General features: G+C 41.2%; 1 protein-coding gene across 1 annotated transcript in view; it reads right to left on the reverse strand.

Annotated features, from left to right (window-relative positions):
- DSG2 (desmoglein 2) overlaps positions 1-23,828 on the reverse strand; it is a 52,833-nt gene that overhangs the window by 5,230 nt on the left and 23,775 nt on the right. The window contains exons 4-13 of the mRNA XM_019986924.2: positions 19,307-19,468; positions 19,067-19,211; positions 18,067-18,233; positions 15,154-15,291; positions 14,856-15,041; positions 10,857-11,122; positions 6,717-6,859; positions 6,192-6,419; positions 2,540-2,767; positions 663-784 (exon numbers count right to left, since the gene is read on the reverse strand). Of these exons, the coding sequence (XP_019842483.2) occupies positions 663-784; positions 2,540-2,767; positions 6,192-6,419; positions 6,717-6,859; positions 10,857-11,122; positions 14,856-15,041; positions 15,154-15,291; positions 18,067-18,233; positions 19,067-19,211; positions 19,307-19,468 (1,785 nt within the window). The remainder of the gene's footprint in view (positions 1-662; positions 785-2,539; positions 2,768-6,191; positions 6,420-6,716; positions 6,860-10,856; positions 11,123-14,855; positions 15,042-15,153; positions 15,292-18,066; positions 18,234-19,066; positions 19,212-19,306; positions 19,469-23,828) is intronic.

Consider the following 23,828-nt stretch of genomic DNA (forward strand, 5'->3'; position numbering starts at 1 on the left):
TGATTCTCTTGTGTGCTAAGTCACTTCAGTCATGTCCGACTCTTTGCAACCCCATGGACTGTAGCCTGCCAGGTTCCTCTGTCCATGGGACTCTCCAGGCCAGAATCCTGGAGTGGGTTGCCATTTCTCTCTCCAGGGGATCTTCCCCATCCTAGGATCGAACCTACATCTCTTCTGTCTCCTGCACTGGCAGGCAGGTTCTTTACCACTAGTGCTCCCTGGGACGGCCAGTAAGTAGGTAGGGAAGGGGATTTTGCAACATTTTACAACTGTCACGGGGGCTGTGGGTGTACCTCTGCGGACCTTATGTATTGTGTGGACTGGAAATGGAGAAGCACCTGGTTATGAAAGACTGCCCGTTTAAATATTGGGACAAATCTTCCTACCTGAACCCCTACACACTCTTGCTCACTTTAGCCTTTGTTCTACATTCCCGGCATCACTACCTGACCCTCTGTCTATGTTCTCTGTAACTCAGGACCTGTGGCAGTAGAGCAAAACCACCTCAACGCTGCCCTGGCAACAGATACAAAGTAGGCTGTATTTAACGAAGGCATGTGAATGAAATCTGTAGGAACTAGTTTGCGCTCATGACCTATGATGTCAGAGACTCCTTTAAAGCAGGAAAGAGGACACGCTCCACTGACACTGGATTATCTGACCTTGTCTTCAGGTGGCGCCCCCTCGTTGTTCCATGGATGCAGCATCTCTATGGTACCCGGGATGGGGGTAAAGCCTTTGGCGCCCTTTCCACAATGGCACACCAGCAGCAGAAGTGGTATAACTGCACAGAAACAAAATCCAGCACAGAGAAGGTTAGTCTTGACCGATTTTTGAATTTATCTTGCATAGTTTTGGAATTTGCATATCACTTTCTAGAGTTCAGTCTTCACTTACTTATAGCCCTATTTTTCTGTTTTTCTTTTCTTCCCCTGATCCAAACTCACCAAGTCTGTTTTGGGTGAGTCATACCAAAGCCTAAAAGCAGGATGAGGGAGTCTTACAGATTCAGAGTTCCTGTCCATCACAAAGACTGTGGTCACTGTCTGTGGTCACTCAGTGGGACATCAAGACTGGATTTGACACTATCCAAATCATCAAAATCAATTTAATAGCTTAATTTTTTAAAAAACCACTTTAATTTTTAGCATATGCTTCCACAGTGGCCTAAAAGGTAAAGAATCTGCCTGCATTGCAGGAGACCCAAGTTCGATTCCTGGGTGAGGAAGATCCCCTGGAGAAGGGAATGGCTACCCACTCCAGTATTCTTGCCTGGAGAATTCTATGGACAGAGGAGCCTGGCGGGCTACAGTCCATGGTGTTGCAGTCAGTCAGACACAACTGAGTGACTAATACTTTCACCGACTATGGTTACTGTGTGTAATAAAAGGACTGAAGATAGCAAATGTTTATCAAGTGTCTGCCATGTGCTAAGCACCCCCATTAAACCCTGGGAAATCTGAGGTGAGACGGTAGTGCAAGGAATCCCAGGTTGGTCAGCTGAGACAAGTCATTATCATCAGGTCAGTATTTTAACCCACTAAATGCAGATGATGATGTAAAAGTGCACTGCAAACTGTTGAGTGCTGTGTATTCAGCTGCACACCTACTAATGGCTTGGACGCACCCTCTTCTAACAGAGAAACAGCGGAGGCTGCCTTGGAGGTGGTGGTCTGCCCATGGGCAGTGGGCAAGTGGAGTGGTTCCATGTGACCCCAGGTTGCAGTCTTCTGTTCTTCCATGAAAGGAAACCCAAAGTCACTGGAAGGCACTGGAGGGCAGGCAGGAAGGGACGGGCTGGTTGTCACTGCTGGGAAACATGTAAGTGCTCAGAGGGTCTGGCTCCTGTTGGTGCAGGGGAAGGGGCAAGCCAAGCGGAGCCTGTTGGGAGGTGGAGCTCTGACAAGTCAAGTGTGCGAAAAACAAGAACTGCTGGGAATCAGATGAGTTTGTAAAATAACCTTGTACCACGCAACAAGTCTTTTCTGAGAGCTTTCCACGCACAAGGCACTGTGTGTGGAAGAACAGATACCCCACTTCCCTCACAGAGCTTAACAAAGTGGGGACACCCACAAGGTTGAAACGTATGTCTAATACTCTTGGTTCCCGAAATCAGGAAATGATACATTTTTATAAAACAAAATTCTGAAGAGAGCTCTGATAACTTTTGGTGAATTGAGCAATGATCAATTCTTGCTTCCCTTCTCACCCTCAATAGCATTCTAGTGTGATTACAGAAAAACTAAAGAAATCAATGAGTACCACAGTAACAAAATCCTAAAAACACTAGAAGTTACTAAAAGAGGAAGTGCTCAGTTATGTCCAGCTCTTCACGGACCCATGGACTGTAGCCCACCAGGCTCCTCTGTCCATGGGATTTTCCAGGCAAGAATAGTGGAGTGGGTTGTCATTCTTCCTCCAGGGGATCCTTCTGACTCAGGAATTGTACCTGACTCTCATGCTTGGCAGGCAGATTCTTGACCACTGAGCCACCTGGGAAGGCCCCCGAAAGGGAACGTACAGCTTTTAAAATACTTACATAGCAAGAGCAGAAGGGCAAGAATTATGAGTGCAATTGCTGCAGGCCCCAAGCCAACGTAGGAGTCAGCCCACATATTCACACAGCCGCTGCCTTCCACACAATTGCAAACTGTGAGCCTAAGGATCTGCTCTTCAGGACAGCTGAAGCCTTGACTATCTGCGATCTGGAAGTGAATTTCACTTGTCCCATGCTGTCTTTTGGTTTGTTGTAGTAGCACGTTGTTATCTGTAAGGGACAAGAAAATAAAGGAAATAAAGTGAGTGGTTACCAAGAAAGGGGCAAGATTAAAGTTCAGAGACATTCTCTCTCTTTTTTTCTTCAATTTATTGAGGTATATTTAATTTACAATATTATATAAGTTTCAGGTATACAACACTGCAATTCACACTTTTTAAAGGTTATACTCCATTTACAGTTATTGTAGAACATTGGCTATAACCCCTGTGATGTATAATATATCCTTGCAGCTTCTTTATTTTAACATAGCAGATGGTACCTCTTAATCCCCTACCCCTGTTTGGTTCCTCCTTACTCACCTCCCACAGTGGTAACCATCAGTTTGTTCATTGTATCTCTGAGTCTACAGAAACATTCTTTAATTGCTCATCATATTTTGTTCCAGTTAGTTTTATTATTCCATAATTCCTCTATTGAATTCACAGTGTGCTCGATGAGATTAGTCCAAATATGCAGGTGAAGATCACAGAATCATTTCTGAACACACCTTCCTTTTATGATGACTAATGTTAACAAATGTGTGTGATCTATCTGATGCTAGGAACTCTTTCCATTACTGGGATACAGTGCCAAATAAGTGGTGGGTTAAATGATATTTCCATTAAATGACCATTTTTTTAAAATTTAGTTTTTCCTGTTTAAAATACTTATTTATTTGGCTGCATTGGGTCTTAGTTGCAGGATCTCTGAACTTCATTGCAGAATTTGGGATCTTTAGTTGCGTTTCATGTGAACTCTTAGTTGGGACCTGTGGGGCCTAGTTCCCTTGACCAGGGATCGAACCCGGCCTCCCTGCATCAGGAGCTCAGTCTTAGTGACTGGACCAGCAGGGATGTTCCTATCCTACCATTTCTTAAAAGAACTTTATCAAGGCAAATTTCAAACGGTGATCAAGGAAAGAACATAATTAACCCTCATGGTACCCATTTCCAGCTTTAATCAGTTCAGTTAAGTTCAGTTGCTCAGTTGTGTCCGACTCTTTGCAACCCCATGAATCGCAGCATACCAGGCCTCCCTGTCCATCACCAACTCCCGGAGTTCACCCGGACTCACGTCCATCGAGTCAGTGATGCCATACAGCCATCTCATCCTCTGTCGTCCCCTTCTCCTCCTGCCCCCAATCCCTCCCAGCATCAGAGTCTTTTCCAATGAGTCAACTAATTTTCAACAATGGGCCAATCTTGTTCCATCCTTTTTGTTCCCAACGTGGTATGTTTGAGATTTTGAAACATAATCTACAGAAAACTTGAAAGACTATTACTGATACAATGAATTTGATATACTCTTCATGAATTGTTTACATTTTATAACAATACTATCTCTCTACAAGCACACTTTTTTTTTAATTAAAGGATAATTGCTTTACAGAATTTTGTTGTTTTCTGTCAAACCTCAACATGAATCAGCCACAGGTATGTATATATCCCCTTCATTTTGAACCTCCCTCACATTTCCCTCCCCATCCTACTCCTCTATTTTAAGGTAAGTTGCAGATCTCATGACCTTCTTCAGCATATACCTTCTAAGACCAAAGGATATTAAGCTCTTCTAAGAATTAATTACTGATATAATAATATCTAACATATAATCCATATTCAAACTTTTCAACTGTTGTAAAAACATCCTTTATAATTCTCTCTCTCTATGGCTTTATGCTCATTACTTTGCTAACAAAGGTCAGTCTAGTCAAGGCTATAGTTTTTCCAGTGGTCATGTATGGATGTGAGAGTTGGACTGTGAAGAAAGCTGAGTGCCGAAGAATTGATGTTTTTGAACTGTGGTGCTGGAGAAGACTCTTGCAAGTCCTTTGGACTGCAAGGAGATCCAACCAGTCCATCCTAAAGGAGACCGGTCCTGGGTGTTCTTTGGAAGGACTGATGCTGAGGCTGAAACTCCAATACTTTGGTGACCTCATGAGAAGAGTTGACTCATTGGAAAAGATCCTGATGCTGGGAAGGACTGGGGGCAGAAGGAGAAGGAGATGACAGAGGATGAGATGGCTGGATGGCATCACTGACTCGATGGATGAGAGTTTGGGTGAACTCCGGGAGTTGGTGATGGACAGGGAGGCCTGGTGTGCTGTGATTCATGGGGTCGCAAAGAGTCGGACACAACTGAGCAACTGAACTGAACTGAAAAAACCAGTAAACTTATAAGTTAAGAAAAATTGGGGTATTATATTTAAAACCTTCTGAAATGAATACCAACTGTTTAAAACAAGAGAGTCTTCTAGAGATTATTTTTCAGCATTCAAAACCCAAAAGAACATGTCAGTAAGGGAGTATGTCGCAAGATTTGGATACATGCTTACATCCTTCTGGCATGGGGGCAGGAGGACAGACAGCTTCCTTTCAACGTTACGTCCATCACTCACCAGCTTTGTGACTTCAGACAAGCTACCTAACTTTACTTAAGTCAAAGTTCTCTCGGCTGTGATCGGGGAATGATGGTATGGGGTAGGGAATAAATGTGATAAAGCACAAGAAGGGTTAGCAGAGTGTCTGACACATGGTATATACTCCACCAGTGTTATTTTTCATGGAATCATCATTACCATACCTCAATATTTTTAGAAGGCACCTACTAGGATTACTGTGCTTAGAAAGGCAAAGTACTCCTCAAGCTTATGAGACAACTACTTCAAGAGTGATTTGGGGAATACCCAGCTACTTTTAAGATATTAGAGGGGACTTCTGCGGTGGTCCAGTGGTTAAGCATCCAGAATGCAATGCAGGGGACGTGGGTCTGACTCCCGGTCTGGGAACTAGGATCCAGCCCACGACAACTGCTGCGTGCGTGTGTGCGCCTGATGTCGCTTCACTCGTGTCCGACTCTGTGACCCCATGGCCTGGAGCTCACCAGGCTCCTCTGTCCATGAGATTCTCCAGGCAAGAATACTGGAGTGGGTTGCCATGCCCTCCTCCAGGAGATCCTCCCAACCCAGGGACCAAACCCATGTCTCTTATGTCTCCCGCATTGGCAGGCGGGTTCTTTACCACCAGCACCACCTGGGAAGCCGGACAACTACTACTGAGCCTGCGCCATCACTAGAGAGCCGACGCACCACAAGCAAGACCCTGCATGCCGTAGCTAAGAGCTGACGCAGTCAAATAAATAAATAAAAATTAAAAAAAAAAAAGAGAGAGGTATTAGACATCTATTTTTCTTCTTTCCCTCCAGGTAGATTATTTGTCATTAGGCAGATCAAAGACACTACGCCTGAGGTTCAGAACTTCATTTTATAAACTTGACTGTATTGGAAATACAATTTATGCAAAGCAAATAAATAACTGTATTATGAAGATTTTATTTGCTTTGCAAATAGATTTCTATCATGTTTAAATATAAATATTTAAATATAAGTTAAATATAAATATATATTTAAATATATAGTCTAGTGATTTTTGCTTACCTTCTCGGCGTACTATTTTCCATCTTTCTGCCATTCCAGCTGGTTTATCAATGATGGAGAAACTGAAAGGCCAGCTGTTTTGGGGTCCATCCAGGTCCTGAGCGGTCACGTTCACGAACGGCACATAGTCACAGACAGTCTGCACAGGTTCGACCAGTGTGGGACAATTGTCATTGACATCTTCAACATTGATAACAATAGTGCCAGTGATGGTTTTTCTAGGATATTCTTAAAAATAGGAAAAAAAAAAAAAAAAGTACATTCTGGTCATACTGCTCAAAATGGACATGGTTTGAATTCTCTAGTCAATTTCATAAGGAGAACTGGTATCCAAATTAGGACACTTCTTATCTTAGATGTGCTTTCATACTCAGATCAAGTAATGTCTTTTAATCCACTAAATATGTAGAAATGTGAAGGTTTACCCATGTGACCTTTCTATAAGGCCAAAACAAAGGTCTCCGTGGTTGGAAAATAAAATCTAAATACATATAACCAAGAAAAGATGTTTCTTTAATAACTTACCTTCTGTTATAGCCACAATCTTTGCAGTGTATGTACCATTTTGGACATATCTGGATTCATAATCAGGAATCTTCACAAGTTTAATTTCAGAGGTGGCAGAATTCACAGAGATCCAATTGTCTATATCTTCAAATTTGGCATATCTGTTAGAAAAGAGAAAATTAATTCTGAACTCTGGATAAACTATAATATCTATAACTCTTTTAAGCTTAATTTCTGCTTTAGTATATATGTTCTTATAACAGGCATGTTTGGAATGTTTTTAAATTTCTTGAGACTATCCTAAAAGCCCCTCTGTTTATCACTGTCTCACAGCTACTTTGGAATCCTCCTTATTTCCGTAACGCACCCCAGGCATGTGTGCAAGGGCAACCAACCCCTGCCTACTCACCTGGGAGGTTTATGAGTTGCTCTTAGCCTGTCTTACAGCTTTCAATCTAGTTTCCCTTAAATTTCAAGTTAACCTTTCTAGGATAACTTAAGTCACCCAACAAGAACTCATAGAGAAAAGCTACCTTACATCCTGTTGTTTCTTGGCATGTTATCAATATTTAATAATAACAGTTTTTTTAAAAAAAAAACAATGCCTTAAATGGAAGTGCTTTAAATTTGCTGGACATATGTACACCTATGGCTGATTCATGTTGGTGTCTGACAAAAAACAACAAAATTCTGTAAAGCAATTATCCTTCAACTAAAAAACAAATAAATAAATCTGGGGGATATTGTTGGTTGTTAGGAGCAATACTCTTCTTTTGGTTAGAAACAGCTAAAAGTGAAAACAAAGCTGATAAGGTGACTGACTTCTGGTTTTCTTCTCTCAAAGCAAAGGAAAATTAGAGCGGAAAGACAGTTTCAGGAAGGCAAGTAGAACTTTCATAGGTTTTCACAAAAGCACGTTAATTTAATCCCATAGAGTTTAAAACGTATCCAAATAAACTAAATAAACATATGAGTATTTGGTTCAAGCAATCAGATTATTATTTTGTATTAAGTGGCAGTTTAGGCACACAAAAATTAGTGGCTAACATACAGCAATATTTATTTATAGTTACCATTAAAAAATTCCAATTATACACTTGAACTAAATTTTCCTGCCTTTTAATAATTTTACCAGTAAATGATACATTTCGATAGTCACAAATATTTTTGAATTTCATGGCTGGAATTTTAAAGCTTGAACTTAGCTCAATGTTTTCCCACATTATACTTATAACCAAGACAGAGCTACAGTGCTAAGAATCACATTTCACGATGGAATGCTTTGTGTGATCTCATTTAAGGAATTTTCTGTTTTCTATTGTTAAAATTAGACACCATTCAAAGTAGGATGGTGGCTCACGTGTCATGTCAAATATCCGTAACAACTGATGCACATGGATAATCAGTTAAAGTAAATCATGACAAAGTTGAGAATGTTTCTTCTACTGTTCTCATCGACATTTCAATTAGGTGAATACTGGAAAATTATTTCACTTAGCTGTGCCTCTCATTCCTTATCTGTAAAATAAGGTTTGACTTAATCTTTAAGATCACTCTCATTCTAAAGTTGTATGATAAAGAATAAACTGTTTCTAAAAAAAAAAAAAGAATAAGGTACTTTTGAGAAGAAAACATGGTTCATTATTTTTCAAGGTAGCACACATCATCTTTTGATACGGTCATAACTCCTACTGAAAACACCAACCAAAATTAAATAGGTAGATGGAAATAGAAGTTCCAGCAGACAGCCACAGTATTATTGGAGAGTAATTAATCAGAACACTTAAGCCTCTCAGCGGACAGTCTGAGAAGTCATAAGGAATGTGCATCCTCAGGTTTAAGAGCCACAGAAATAAAAATTAGGCTACAAAACTCAAGAGAAGCTGGACTGCCTGAAGGTAAGCTGCACAAAAAAGGATCACCAAGACACTGCAGAAAACACAATGGGAACTTTGTTAATATTATTTTGGAAAAAGGTCATTTGCTAATATTGGCTGATGAATTCTATAAGATTCTCCAAAAGGAAAGAGACTGTTGAAAAGGTTCCTCCATATCCCCATTCTTGCTAAGGTCGGCAGTGTTTCGTGAAGTGCTGGCACCCAGGGACACAGGCCCAAGCAGAGTGAAGCAACCAAACAACTCTGGCACTGACGGCAGGAAAACAGGAGCCACGTGATGGACATCCAGGATTCCACAGGGGCCACAGACATCAGGAGCAAGTCTGAAGCACAGGGCTGCCCCAGGTCAGCCACTGCAAGCCCTTCAACGACGCCAAGCGGGATACTTGCAGCGCCCCCTAACAGTCATCTTGGGTGGCAGGTGAGGATTCTTGTATTGTGCTGTGCTTAGATGCTCAGTTGTGTCTGACTCTTTGTGACCCCATGGACTGAAGCCCACCAGGCTCCTCTGTCTATGGGGATTCTCCAGGCAAGAATATTGGAGTGGGTTGCCATGCCCTCCTCCAGGGGATCTTCCCAACCCAGGGATCAAACCCAGGTCTCCCACATTGCAGGCAGATTCTTTACTGTCTTGAGCCACCAGGGAAGCTCAAGAATACTGGAGTGGGTAGCCTATCCCTTCTCCAGGGAATCTTCCCAACCCAGTAATTGAACCAGGGTCTCCTTCATTGCAGGCAGATTCTTTACCAGCTGAGCTACCAGGGAAGCTTAACTTCAACCAAATAACTACAGGTAAGCAGAGCTTCATAAATTACAACTCTGTAGAGTCATCTCTTGATGGCAAGGCTCTGAGAGCTAAGATGTAAACTCACTTTGCAAATGTGAATGGATCATGCAAACCTAAGGCGCTGCTACAAAATGGGTACAATACAGGGTTGGCATATGATAGTTCTTAAAAAAAAATTTTTTTTTTTAAATTTTGTATTGGAATATAGCCAATTAACAATGTTGCCATAGTTTCAGGTGGACAGCAAAGGGATTCAGCCTTACATGGATATGTATACATTCTCCTCCAAACTCCCCTCCCATCCAGGCTGCTCTATAACATTGAACAGAGTTCCCTGTGCTATAGAGTAGGTACTTGTTGGTTATCAATTTTAAATATAGCAGTGTGTACATGTTGAACTCAAACTCTATTCTGTCCCCCTCATTCTTCACTTCAGCAACCATAAGTTGGTTCTCGAAGACTGTGAGTCTCTTTCTGTTTTGTAAAGAAGTTCGTTTGTATCATTTCTTTTCAGGCATCTAGTAGGTTCTTAATAAATAAAGAATAATATTTTATATTAATTAATAATTAATATATTTTATATTAATATTTTATATTCTGAATAAAGGTCACCAGGATCAAGACAAATGTTACAAGTTTTATCAACCCCTGGACCAAAGAGCCTGGTTTGAATCAAGATCAATTTTCAAGGCTGATGATCAATTAAAACTGGTTTCCCCATTATTAAAATTTTAATGCATTATGCAGCTTTTTTTCCCACTTAAATTACGTAAAGTGAACTTGCAGTAAATTTTACTTGCTACTTTCTTACCTCTAAAGACAGATTTTAGAAAGTTTCTTTCTGAACTTTCTCTTTGTTGCTATTTAGCCTTCTCAACCCAGAACTTTTTTTTAATTAAACATTAAAAAAAAATTTTTTTTTTACAATGTTGCATTGGTTTCTGTCATACAACAATGCAAATCAGCCATAATTATACATACACTCCCTCCTTCCCTAGACTCCCTCCCTTCCCCCATCCCATCTCTCCAGGTCATCACGGAGCACCAAGCTGGGCTCCCTGTGCTACAGGCAACTTCTCACTACCTATCCATCTTACACCCAATAGTCTTTGTATGTTGATGCCACTTTCTCCATTCTTCTCACTCTCCCTCCCCCACTGTGTCCCCAGGTCCCTTCTTTATATCTGTGTCTCCTTTCCTCCCCTGCAAATAGGTTCATCAGCATCATTTTTCTGAACCCAGCCAGCCTTTGCCTCCCACTCGGGTCATGGAGGGAAGGGGGCTCCTGGGGAAACACCTGGCCTCTCAGTGACCACACAACTCCAGGAATTTCATTTACAGGCCTTTTGAGGTTTGTAGGCCCCCAAAGGCAGGGTTCAAAGAACTGAAGTGTCCAAATTCCATTATGATTTTTGAAAAGAGGCATTCAAAGTAACTTAGAACAAGGAAATAATATTCATAACCATCTCTTACTTTACATTGGGTACTTTTCCAGTGTCTTCATCAAAAACTTGAAATTTTCCCAGTATTTGGCCCTGGCTTAATTTCTCCATGCTCTCACTAGTGTGAAATTGGATTGTGCTGCTTTTAAAATAAATGCCTTCTTTCACATTTTTCACTTTGACTTTGATGGGAATGGATGTCGGCTTGTATTTATCCTTAATTGATTTGTGAAAAGCTGCTTTGTTAGTGACGATAATGCTCAAGTCAAGATTCTTCATTGTTTCATAGTCTACTTCCTAGAAAGGCGAAATCAGAGGGAATTCTTTAAAAAGGGAAAACAATAGAACACACGAATGTGGTTTCAGTGTCAGATATTATATAATCATTTAAAACATGAAAAATACAGCAGTAAGTACAGTAAATCCCCAATATATAAATGAATTCCATTCTGAGAGCACGTTCGTAGTCCAACTTTGTTCATTAAGTCCAACAAAGTTAGCCTAGGTATCCAACTAACACAACTGGCTACACAGTACTGTAATAATACTGTCAAACAAATAATACATAAAAAACAAACAAAAAATAAAGAAAACATTTCTAATCTTACAGTAAAGTACCTTGAGAAGTCCAGTAGTACCATACAACAGATGGCATCCAGGGGCTGGCATCCAGTGAACAGGCAAGAAGAGTTACAGAGTGGGGGTGGGAGAGGAGGGAGGTGGGAGAGCTGAAGGATCGTCAGCAACAGGAGACGGAGGGCGAATTGCAGTTTCACTCATACTTTAACGTGACTGGACACGCAAATGTACATTCTCATTTTGCAAGTTCAGTACTTGAAGGCTCGTATATAGGGGACTTACTATATTCCAACTCTTAAATTGATACCATGTCATTAAAAATCTGCAGCCCCATGGACTGCAGCCCACTGTCTCCTCTGTCTATGGGATTTCCCTGGCAAGAATACTGGAGCAGGTTGCCATTTCCTTCTCCAAGGGATAGTCCTGACCCAGGAATCAAACCTGTGAGTCTTGCATCTCCTGCATTTGCAGGTGGATTCTTTACCACTAGTACTACGTGGGAAGCCTAAAGATGTTTAGGAAGCACCCCCAATTTTATTTAAGATCAAAATCATTTCAAATAGATATATTTTTTATTTTTAGCAATCTGAAGTGATTCTTTGCTTAATTTAAAAAAGTTAAGGGACATTCAATATAGGTTAATATTCCTTAAAAAGTGTTCCATGGGTTTGTTCTGGCAAAAAGGGCTACAGAAGTAGCAGCAGACCACCAGCTCTGTCCCATAGCATATCATAAAGCTGAGACCTCACTGCATCTTATTAGGTAGCACATAATATTCATTTGTCTCATTATTAATGATGTTCATTTTGATCCTTTGATCAAGGTGCTGTCTCTGAGGCTTCCCCACTGTAAAGTTACTTTTTGGCCTGTGTAATTCACGTGTATTTTGTGTGGTGGTACTTTGAAACTATTTAAGTGTCCCATTTCTCTGCAAATTTTCTGTTTGTTTGTATTAGTATAAAAAAATAAAAGGAGACCTCCTGGAGAAAAAAATAATATTTGACCATATTAAACCCAGGAAGGGGTTTTCAAATTTGTTTAAAAATCTGCAGCCCCATGGACTGCAGCCCACTGTCTCCTCTGTCCATGGGATTTCCCAGGCAAGAATACTGGAGCAGGTTGCCATTTCCTTCTCCAAGGGATAGTCCTGACCCAGGAATTGAACCCGTGAGTCTTGTATCTCCTGCATTTGCAGGACTCTTTATCGCTAGTGCCACCCGGGAAGTCTAAGGATGTTTACGAAGAGAATCTAACCCCCTTCTTTATACCATGATGCCTATTAATAACTGGTTTGCTATTAATGCCATAAAAGATTAACCCTCTTCCAAATACTCTGTTCTTTGCAAATTGTGGTATTACATTTGATCAGTTTATCACTCTCTCTCTATATTTTCCAATTTGTCCATTTTCTTTTTAAAAACATTTCTATAGTGTTCTACTCTTTAGATACACTTAATTTACTTAGCTATTCTGTTATTAGGCATTTGGACTATTTGCAATTAACACTGCTCTGAACATATGCATGCAAGTTTTTTTTTGTAGATACTGTATATGTTTTTATCTTTCTTGGGTGAACACCTAGGACTAAATTGTTGGGTCACTGGATTAGTACTCTATTTAATTTTTTACGAAACTGCCAAACTGGCTCTACCATTTAATGTTTCCACTGGCAATATACAGGAGTTCTGGTTTGCCTGTGTTCTCACTGATCCTGGTGGTGGTGGTCTTTTTTGACTGTAGCTTCTTTCTAGCCAGGTGTGCAGTGACGGCCCACAGGCCTCATCTGCACCTCCCCTAATGCCTACTGATGCCGGGTGTCCTTTACGTGCACGCTTGCTATTTGTGTATCTCCTCTAACTTCCTGTGAATGGAATCTGATGGCTGCCCTTATACTTTGGAAGCGGTTCTTTATACCATTGAGAAAGTAAATTCATAATTTTCTTAATCTGGTGCTGTCATTTTACTACTAAATTTACAGTAACTCTGTCCCTTTTTGTGCTACTATGGTGCATTGAGGGTATTTTTATTTTTCATCACTATGTGACTGCTTCTCCTTCTGTATATTATTGGCTTTTAATCTCAAGCACTGAGCAGGGCTGCACCTATAATCTATGACTAAAAAAGGATGCTTAGTTCTATACAAGCAGGTAAATTGATTTTGTCTCTAATGCCATTATCTATTTATTCAGTAATCATAAAATTTGTCTTCCCTTTAATCCAAAATCACTGCAGATGGTGATTGCAGCCATGAAATTAAAAGACGCTTGGAAGGAAAGTTATGACCAACCTAGATAGCATATTGAAAAGCAGAGACATTACTTTGCCAACAAAGGTTCGTCTAGTCAAGGCTATGGTTTCTCCTGTGGTCATGTATGGATGTGAGAGTTGGACTGTGAAGAAGGCTGAGCGCCGAAGAATTGATGCTTTTGAACTGTGGTGTTGGAGAAGACTGTTGAGAGTCCCTTGGATCCAACCAGTCCATTCTGAAGGAGATCAACCCTGGGATTTCTTTGGAAGGAATGATGCTGAAGCTGAAACTCCAGTACTTTGTCCACCTCATGCAAAGAGTTGACTCATTGGAAAAGACTCTGATGCTGGGAGGGATTGGGGGCAGGAGGAGAAGGGGACGACAGAGGATGAGATGGCTGGATGGCATCACCGACTTGATGGACATGAGTTTGGGTGAGCTCCGGGAGTTGGTGATGGACAGGGAGGCCTGGGGTGCTGCGATTCATGGGGTCGCAAAGAGTCGGACACGACTGAGTGACTGAACTGAACTGAACTGAATCTTATTCTGTTTTCCTCTGCTTTACAAAAAGTGGTCTATATACATATGGTAGCCTATTGATAAATGGTATCCATAATTATTACAATGAAACTTCAAGTTAATTTTCCTCTATTCTGTTATACATTATATTATCATCATTCCTCTATTAGGGTTTACTTACTTTACCATATAATAAGTTTTGTAAAAATGTGGATGCTTCTGGAATCAATTTTTGTCTGTGACTTAATGAAATATTTGGAAAGCTTTAGCTTTGCATTTTATTTTAAAATTTGATATTCTATCATTAACCATTTAACACACAGTGGTATTCTTCCTTTTTAATTTTGTTTAAAAAAAAAATCCATCCTCTAAATTTGTTTAAAAAATTCTGCAGGAGTCAGGGTTTTAAATATTTAAGACCCATATACTTATAACACAATTTAATTTTCATTGATTCAATTAAGCAGAATTATACACTCTGTTTCAAAATGCAACCCTCACACTACTGACATTAGAAATACAAAGAGTGTGACCACTCACAACCATAGAACTTGGGCAAATATGGATGGCGCCTATCTCTAACATTGTGGCACCAGTACTAATAAATATTTGGAGCTCAAAATACATCAGTGTCCTCCTCTTGACCAACTTCTCTCATTCCAGATTTGAACACTAAGTCCTTACCTTAATCAGGGTCACAATTCCTTCATTAGTTTGAGTATCAGTTTCTATGTGGAAATAACCCCCTTCGTTTCCTGATGCAAAAGTAAAATTTGCTAACCAATTATCCGAGCCTACTTCATCTGCGTCGGAGACTTTTATGCGTAAAACCTCTACGTTGGCTTTGTTTTCTTCAATTGATCCTTCATACTGCAAAACACAAACAGGAGGTTTTTATTCTGATGGAACACAAACATAAGTGATATATTTTTAGTTATGACTGACAGGTAATAGGCACATTTGTTATAAAAATAATAGTTACCACGTTTCTGTCAACTACAGGTATATTATCATTGACGTCCAAAATACGAATCTGAACTTGAGCTTGTTTTACTGGTTTATCTGTTATTTGTCCATTGCCGTCTCTTGCTTCTACTATCAAAGTGTAGCTGCTGTATTCCTGCAAGGCAATGAAAAAGATCCCGTTGGGGTGAAAATGAATTGCTCCCAAATCTGTCTTTCTGGGTTGAGTTCACTTTATCATCAGGGGAATGAACCTCAGTACATTTTATTCATAAGTAAGTTTCATGGGGGCTTCCCTGGTGGCTCAGTGGTAAAGAATCTGCCTGCCAATGCCGGACACACAGGTTCGATCCCTGATCTGGGACGATCCCACACACCTCGGAGCAAGTAAGCCTGTACGCCACAACTACTGAGCCTGCGCTCTAGACCCCAGGAGCTGCAACTACTGAAGCCTGAGGGCCCTACAGTTTGTGCTAAACGACAAGAGAAGCCACCGCAGTGAGCAGTCTGTGCACCACAACTAGAGAGGAGCTCCGCTCGCTGCAACTAGAGAAGAGCTGGTACAGCAACAAAACCTAGAGCAGCCAAAAATAAATAAGTAAATATTTAAAAAAAGTTTCATGACCTGCTGTTAATTCTGTGAAGATGCTGTTTGTTTGCCATCAGAGCTTTTTTTTTTAAAAGGGCAGAAAAGCCTAGAGTAGTTGTTGACATCAAAATTCTTAATTACATCATTGGTGATATTTATCAGGAGATGAGTCTCTCCTTAAAATAGTCTGAGCACAAAAGTGCTTTCAAAAGGTAGTCAGCATTACACTGGAAGTGATGAGACTCTAGAAATTAGTTTTTTATAGCACACTTCATTTTAGGTTAAAAGTTGTCATGAAGACTTAACCCCCCAAGAACACTGGGTCAGTAAAGGCAAAACTTGGTGCACTTTTTATCCCCGGTAGAGAAGATTCTTGGAGAAGACAACCTAGAGAACAATGTCTCAGATGTTATTCCAAAGGGGACCCGTCTCTTCCATGTGGTCCCTTCTGATGGCTCCATCAGTGTGGTTGAAGTTTAAGAAGGAGCTGGGCAGCGAGTGCCCATGCCCGGGACCCTGTACAGAGCAAAACTGCTCAGTGAAAGGCAGGATGGCAGAGACTCTGGAACCAGTTGCCTGAGTTCCAATTCTGACATGCTAGCTATGTCGGACACACATTATCCCTTTGACCCTTAGTTTCCTTCTACATAAAATGAGAATAATAACTGGATCTGCCTCACAGGGTTCACAGGTTCATTAACTGAATTAATCCACGTAAAAGGCTTGGAATAGCACTGGGCACATGGCTTGCCCAGTAAGTGACAGCCAGTATTTTTTCTGCTAAATGTTTCAGAGACATTTAGCAAAATAGTACTTCAATAGTACTACTACTTCAAAATAGTACTTTTCCATTCTCATTTTATGTGAAAAGGTAGAGTAGAATTCTAGGAGTAATAATATCCTTTAGGGCTTCCCTGGTGGTTCAGATGGTAAAGAATGTGCCTGCAATGCGGGAGACCCAGGTTCAATCCCTGGGTCAGGAAGATCCCCTGGAGAAGGGAATGGCAGCCCACTCCAGTACTCTTGTCTGGAGAATCACACAGACAGAGAAGTCTGGCAGGCTACAGCCCATGGGCTTGTAAAGAGTCGGATACAACTGAGCGACTAACACTTTCACTATCATTTAGAAAGATATCCAAAAAAAAAAGAAAGATATCAAAGGAATGTTGACTCACATCCTCTTCCTCTCTGGCCAGAGTTAAATAATTTTTTTAAGCATTACAAAATACACTGATTGTGTCTGATGATGATTTATATTTGATGACAATACAGCACTCTAAGGATTTTACCATGCATGCTGTTAACATCTTTATACGTGTAGCATTTATGAAATCTTGTCTTCCCTTTTCAACTAAAATGTTCCCTTTGACTTAGAAATAAAAAAATGAAATGTTTGAGAAAATATCCTTTAGGAAACAACTCAAATTTTCCTCCAATTTGGGATTTACAATAACTCTTTACAAATACTGCTATTACTCTAAACAGGACTTCTATTTCAATCTCTTTTCCTCCCTCTGAAAATGTATTAGCAGTAGGAAAGATTCCTAAAGTTTCATTACAGAACCACAAAGTAAGGAACATTGCTTTAGAACTCTCTAGCAAACAGATTCTGACTGGAGAGGCCCTAGGCCAATGCTTATGTAATTTAAAAATTTCCAGGAGCCACATGAAAAAAAAAATAAAGAGGGAATTCCTTGGTGGTCCAGTGGTTAGGACTTGGCACTTCACTGCTGGAGCCTGGGTTCAATCCTTGGTTGGGGAACTAAGATCCCCAACCACATGGTGTGGCCAAATAAATAAATCATTAAAAAAAAAAAAGTAAAAGGAGACAGTTGATACTAGTTTTATTTTTGCTTTGGGAGAAGTATATTGGTTTGCCTTTTCATTTACAAAAACATTCGGGGGGTTTTCTGGTTGATTATCTTCCTCTTCCTTTACCATGATGCCTACTTATAGTAATGACAGGGGATTGTTTAAACACCAGCTGATACTAGTTTTAAACAAAGAAATTTCATTTAACCCATGGTATCGGAAATGTTATTAATTCAACAAGTGATCAACCAAGAATTATTAAGGTGATATTTCAACATTCTTTTTTTTTTTTCATATTATGTCTTCCCAATCTGGTGTATATTTTCCACTTACAGCACATCTCAACTGGGACTAGTCACATTTCAAGTGGCCAATGGCCACGTATGACTGATGGCTATGATACTAGACAGCACATCCCTAGAGGAGGATCATTCTGAAACACAAGACAAAGTCAGAAAATTAGACTAGAGAGAGAATAAACTGGAAGGAGAGGAGAGCAGAAAAGATGAATAACATGAAATATCAATTTACCTCTCTGTCCAAGGTAATACTGGTTGTATAGATCTCTCCTGTATCTTTATTTAGGTAAAACACTGGAGAATTAGCAGGCTCCTGAGACACGATCCTATAGGAAATTTTAGAATTCAGAGTGTTGGGCTCATCTGCATCGGTTGCATTGATTTTCATCACTAGTGTATCTGGTAGCAGAAACGAAGGGGTCCAAGATGAAACACAACTTTTAGCACTCTTATGTTATGTTATTATTTTATGTATCATATCAGCTTGTTCCAAAAAGGATTTTAGGTATGTATCAAATTAGTTTATTAAGATCAAAGAATTTAATTGCTTGAGGGAGCAAATGTGAATGGAGGTAGGAATAGAAAAAATAAGATAAAAGTGAGGCTGAGGTTAGTATATACAATTTTTAAGATGAAGTCCTGGACACGCAATAGGAGGGCCACAGATTTGCTTATCACATTTCTAATAACAGATACAAAGAAAGAAAAATGAACAGATACACATACATGCTTATTAAAATACAAGCAATTCAGGAGAAGCATAGCTATTCTTTATATTCAGATCAAAGAGAAATTTCTCCTGCAAGCCCCCATATAGAAAGCTGCATTTAACACTTGCATTGAAGCCTGGAAGTAGAAATAATATGTCTAAGGTTAGCAAACTACGGACAGTGGGCCCAAGCCAGCCAGCCGCCTGATTCTGTGAATAAAACTTTACTGGAACACACCCGTAACTATTTGTTTACATAGCATCTATGGCTGCTTTCCGGACACAGGGTGAAACTGACAAGTCGCTACATAGACCTAACCTATCACATCAATCTACCACATCTGTTTTGAGGGTAAAAAAACTTACAACAAAAAATCACTTCCAAACCTAGATCAATCAGTTTATTATTATTTTTCCTGTGGGTAATATTCAGCCTCCACTAAGACAGAGGTTTCAGTGTTCAGTGACATGCTGGGCACAGAATGATCTTGGGTACTCATTCATAAAAACAATAAACTCTTACTTGCTGCACTTAGCTCTTCAACAGACCCAACAAAGACGTCCTGTGTGAACACTGGCTCGTTGTCATTGATGTCAAGAACTTTAATTCTGAGTTCTATTGGTTTCTCTAAGTTTTTTCCTCTTTCATCCAAAGCGTAACCAGTTACCTGGAATCAGGACATACATAATAGAAGGCATTTAGGCTGAGGTCATTCAAGTAGCACAATTTCAAAAAAATAATAAAATGTACAATTGTTCTTACCAGAAAAAATGGCGTTTCTTCTCGATCTAGAATGGTGGTAACGTTCAGTTCTCCGGTGTCTTTATTAAAGACAAACACACCAAAAGGCGGCTCCGTGATCCCCTTTCCAGTGTATTTGTATGTAATTTTTAGTTTTTTTTCTTCTGCAAGATCAGAGTGTATCTAACATAAAAATAAGAGAGGAATGCTTCAAGTTAAACGCTAACACACAGGTAATCGTTTTTAATTGAAAATTTCGCTCTGAAGCTGTTGGATGTTGAAAGGAGGGAGGTGGGAGGACACAGGTGATCCAGAGCAGAGGTGCTGGGGTCAGAGCACCCGGGTCTAATCGTGTCACAGCTGCACTAGGTGTGATACTAACGGTTACCTACTCTCCACGCTTCAGTGTTCTTACCTGCAATGTGAACAGACACTTCTGCCTACCTCTTAGGGTTGTTATGAAATTAAGAAATCATTAGGGGGGTACATCTTGGTAAGAGTGGATTTTAAATTTAGGTAAGGTAACATTTGCAGACTCAAAACCACCTTTATAACTCCGATCATCAGGAAGGTATGAGTGAGGCATCCTTTCACAGGAGGGTTAAAATAGTCAAGCGCTTCGCCTACTTGGAATGTTCCTGCAGATTAGTGTTTCTAACCTGGGGTACTTCTGTAGTTAACACCTTCCTCCTCTAGAAAGAGCTCTATTTGTATCTCTAACTTGTTTGTTTCCCATTTCTGGTATCTCTAACTCTTCATCGGTAAGTGTATCTCTGTCGCCCCCTGCTGGATCCTCAATTTCTCTTTTCAGACATCACTGAAGCCATCACCCACCTCTACCCCGCCAGAATTCGTCCTGAAATCTCAGAATTAGCTACACATGCTTCCCACAGGATTCCCAACATGCTCTGGGGCTGAGGGTGCTGCTGAGAATGAGATGCGGCTCCAACCTCCTGCCACGCCTGCTCTGCTCCTGGAGGAATGGGGACCCTGAGGCAGTCCGGTGATCACTTTTCACTGAGCCTCTGTCTGTCTTTCCCTTTCTCTGTGTTTCTTTTTTTTTTTTGCCAAGTACATGCATATACACACACAACCCATGTGTATGTGTATACACATCATCAGTATTTATAGAGAATATTGTAGATCTTTATGTGCTGACTATATATATAATTTCACTTATGTTAGAAATAAAATCAAACTGTGTGTGGACCTAGCAGTTGGTTTGCATATACACATGTATGCACATAGGAGTATGTAAGTATATACATACTTATGGATTTCAAAAGATATGGAAGATACTAAGCTGTTGACAGTATTACTTTTAGATAAAGAATCTATAAAGTTGGGGAACTACAACAGAATGTTTTGCTTTTTATGTAAATTTTACTCTTAACAACTTTTATAATTAAAATTAGTAAGAAGAATAGCTAATGCTTACTGAACCCCATGTATTTTAGGGAAACCTATTGAAAGAATGAGTGAATAACTCAGATATCTCATCAAACTAGCACTAAGCAAACCAGAAAGCTTAACTGCTTGTATACAAACTATTATGTAAAGTCATGGGCTTCACTGGAGGCTCAGACTGTAAAGAATCTGCTTGCAATGCAAGAGACCCAGGCTTGATCCCTGGAGAAGGGAATGGCTACCCACTCCAGTATGCTTGCCTGGGAAATCCTATGGACAGAGGAGACTGGCAGACTACTGTCCTTGGGGCTGCATAGAGTCGGAAACGACTAAGCCACTTTCACTCACTTTATGTAAAGCCATAATCAAACATTTAGATTTAAGAGGGCTTTTATCAAAATAATATACTGCTGGAAAAAGGAAAGTGTCTTCTGTTCCTGGCTGCTCTTTTTTAAAAGGAGCTTGTTGTGTGTGCTGTTTATAAGGTTGGAAAGATGAAGGTACCACTTGCCTATGAACATTTATTCATTCATACAAATGTTTACAGGATGTTGGCTCTGCTCGGGGCACAGGGTGTGCACGAGCTGTGAGTCCTGAGGACCAAGCCCCTGCCCTCAGGGAGCTCACACTGTACTGAGGGAACCAGACAACAAGCAAGCAACTTATGACATAGTGTCCTGGAGGTGCTGCTGCTGCTGCTGCTAAGTTGCTTCAGTCGTGTCCGACTCTGTGTGATCCCACAGACGGCAGCCCACCAGGTTTCCCTGTCCCTGGGCTTCTCCAGGCAAGAACACTGCAGTGGGTTGCCATTTCCTTCTCCAATGCATGAAAGTGAAAAGTGAAAGTGAAGTTGTTCAGTCGTGTCCGACTCTTCGAGACCCCATGGACTTGCAGCCTACCAGGCTCCTACGTCCATGGGATTTTCCAGGCAAGAGTACTGGAGTGGGTTGCCATTGCCTTCTCCGCCTGGAGGTGAATGAGCTATAAACTGAGCTGAATGAAGTGAGGGGATTGAGATGGGGTGAGGCCGGGAAGGGAATTCTTGGCCAGAGGCTTTATGCTGTGAGATACTGCAAATACCTATGGGGAGGGGTTCCAGGCAGAGGGAACAGCAAGTGCTAAGGACTGATGCTAAAGCTCTAATACTTTGGCCACCTGATGAGAAGAGCTGACTCACTGGAAAAGACCCTGATGCTGGGCAAGATTGAGGGCAGGAGAAGGGGAAGACAGAGGATGAGATGGTTGGATGGCATCACTGACTCAATGGACATGAGTTTGAGCAAACTCTGTGAGATAGTGAAGGACAGGGAAGCCTGGAGTGCTGCAGTCCATGGGGTCGTAAAGACTCTGACATAACTGAGCCACTAAACAACGAAAGGGTGGGAGGCTGGCATGGGCTTTGGGCTTGTGTCAGCTTAGGGAGGTGGCAGAGTATGGGATGAAGGCTGATAGGAGCTGGGGTCAGAGAGGAGGTCAAAGTCAACAAATCCTAAGAGAGCTCTTGTTGGCAGAGGTGAGGAGTATGTTTCTTCCACTGCAGTGGACAGCTGTTGAAAGGGCCTCACGAAGGGGATGAAAATTTTAGTTCAGAAGACCACGTTGGCTGCTTTCTGGAGAATGGACTGTGGGGGGGAGGGGCAGGCAAGAGTGAAGGCAGGGAGACCAGGTCAGGGTGCTTTCGGCAACACAGGTCAGAGCTGACACTGACGGGCACGAGGAGCATGGCAGTGGAGAGAAGTGGGCAGATTCAGAGTACACTTTTGGCATAGAACTGACAGTACCTGCTACAGTTTTGAAAATACTGAACAAAATTATAGTACCATTTACTGAAACGGATAGAACTTAGGGAGAACAGCTTTCGGAAAAAGCAAGGGTTCAGACTTTACACGTGCTAAATCTGAGATACAAATGAATGAAACTACCATATTATTTATCAAAACAGTAGGACTTTTAGAGAGTTGAAAGGGGAGTTATTAATAATTAGGTCAGGACAATGGTCGTAAACCCAGACTGTTTCAGGCAAGATGAGTTAGATAGCAGTTTCTTTTCATTTTGAAAACTACTTTCATGGGTAGGGCGGCAGAACGTGTGACTCTGATATAATAGTTTCAAGCTGAAAGCGATTGAGAAGAAGCAGATACAAGAAAAACTCTCTGTCCTCCCCCTACCTGCCTAAGACTGTTGTGGTTTAGTCATTAAGTCGTGTCTGACTCTTTCGACCCCATAGATTGCAGCCCGACAGGCTCCTTTTTCCTGGAATTTCTCAGGTGAGAATAGTGGAGTGGGTCGCCATGCCCTTCTCCAGGGGATCTTCCCGACTCATGAACTGAACTAGTGTCTCTTACATCTCCTGCACTGGCAGGTGGGTTCCTTACCACAGAGCCACCTGGGAAGCCTCACTTGCCTAAGAGCAGGACGTGAGTGTGTAAAGGTGCCTTTTCTACCCCCTCTCAACAGCAAGGACGAAAAAGTTAATCACTGGAGGGGAGTTTAGATCCCTATCAGCCTGGAGACAGGACCAGGAGAATCTACAAAACAAACCTGACTAACTAGCTTTTTCTAGTATTATTGCCCATCTATTTGCCTTCCCAGGTAGCTGCCCCCGGGGATTCGAGGTCTTTCTTGTCTGTCTTATCGCTTTTCTAAAAATTTATTGTCCTTCTACTAAGTAGCTTCGAAGAAGGCAATGGCACCCCACTCCAGTACTCTTGCCTGGAAAATCCCAAGGACGGAGGAGCCTGGTGGGCTGCAGTCCATGGGGTCGCTAGGAGTCGGACACGGCTGAGCGACTTCACTTTCATTTTTCAATGCATTGGAGAAGGAAATGGCAACCCACTCCAGTGTTCTTGCCTGGAGAATCCCAGGGACGGGGGAGCCTGGTGGGCTGCCATCTATGGGTTCACACAGAGTCGGGCACGACTGAAGCGACTTAGCAGCAGCAGCAGCAGCAGCAAGCTTCTTGGTTGCGCCTGCTGCTGCTAAGTCGCTTCAGTCGTGTCCGACTCTGTGCGACCCCACAGACGGCAGCCCACCAGGCTCCCCCGTCCCTGGGATTCTCCAGGCAAGAACACTGGAGTGGGTTGCCATTTATCCTAACCAAACCTTTGATTTACTCATCTCTGGGTACTCCCACGTG

Source organism: Bos indicus, chromosome 24, assembly GCF_029378745.1.
Source record: "Bos indicus isolate NIAB-ARS_2022 breed Sahiwal x Tharparkar chromosome 24, NIAB-ARS_B.indTharparkar_mat_pri_1.0, whole genome shotgun sequence".
Lineage (NCBI taxonomy): Eukaryota > Metazoa > Chordata > Mammalia > Artiodactyla > Bovidae > Bos > Bos indicus.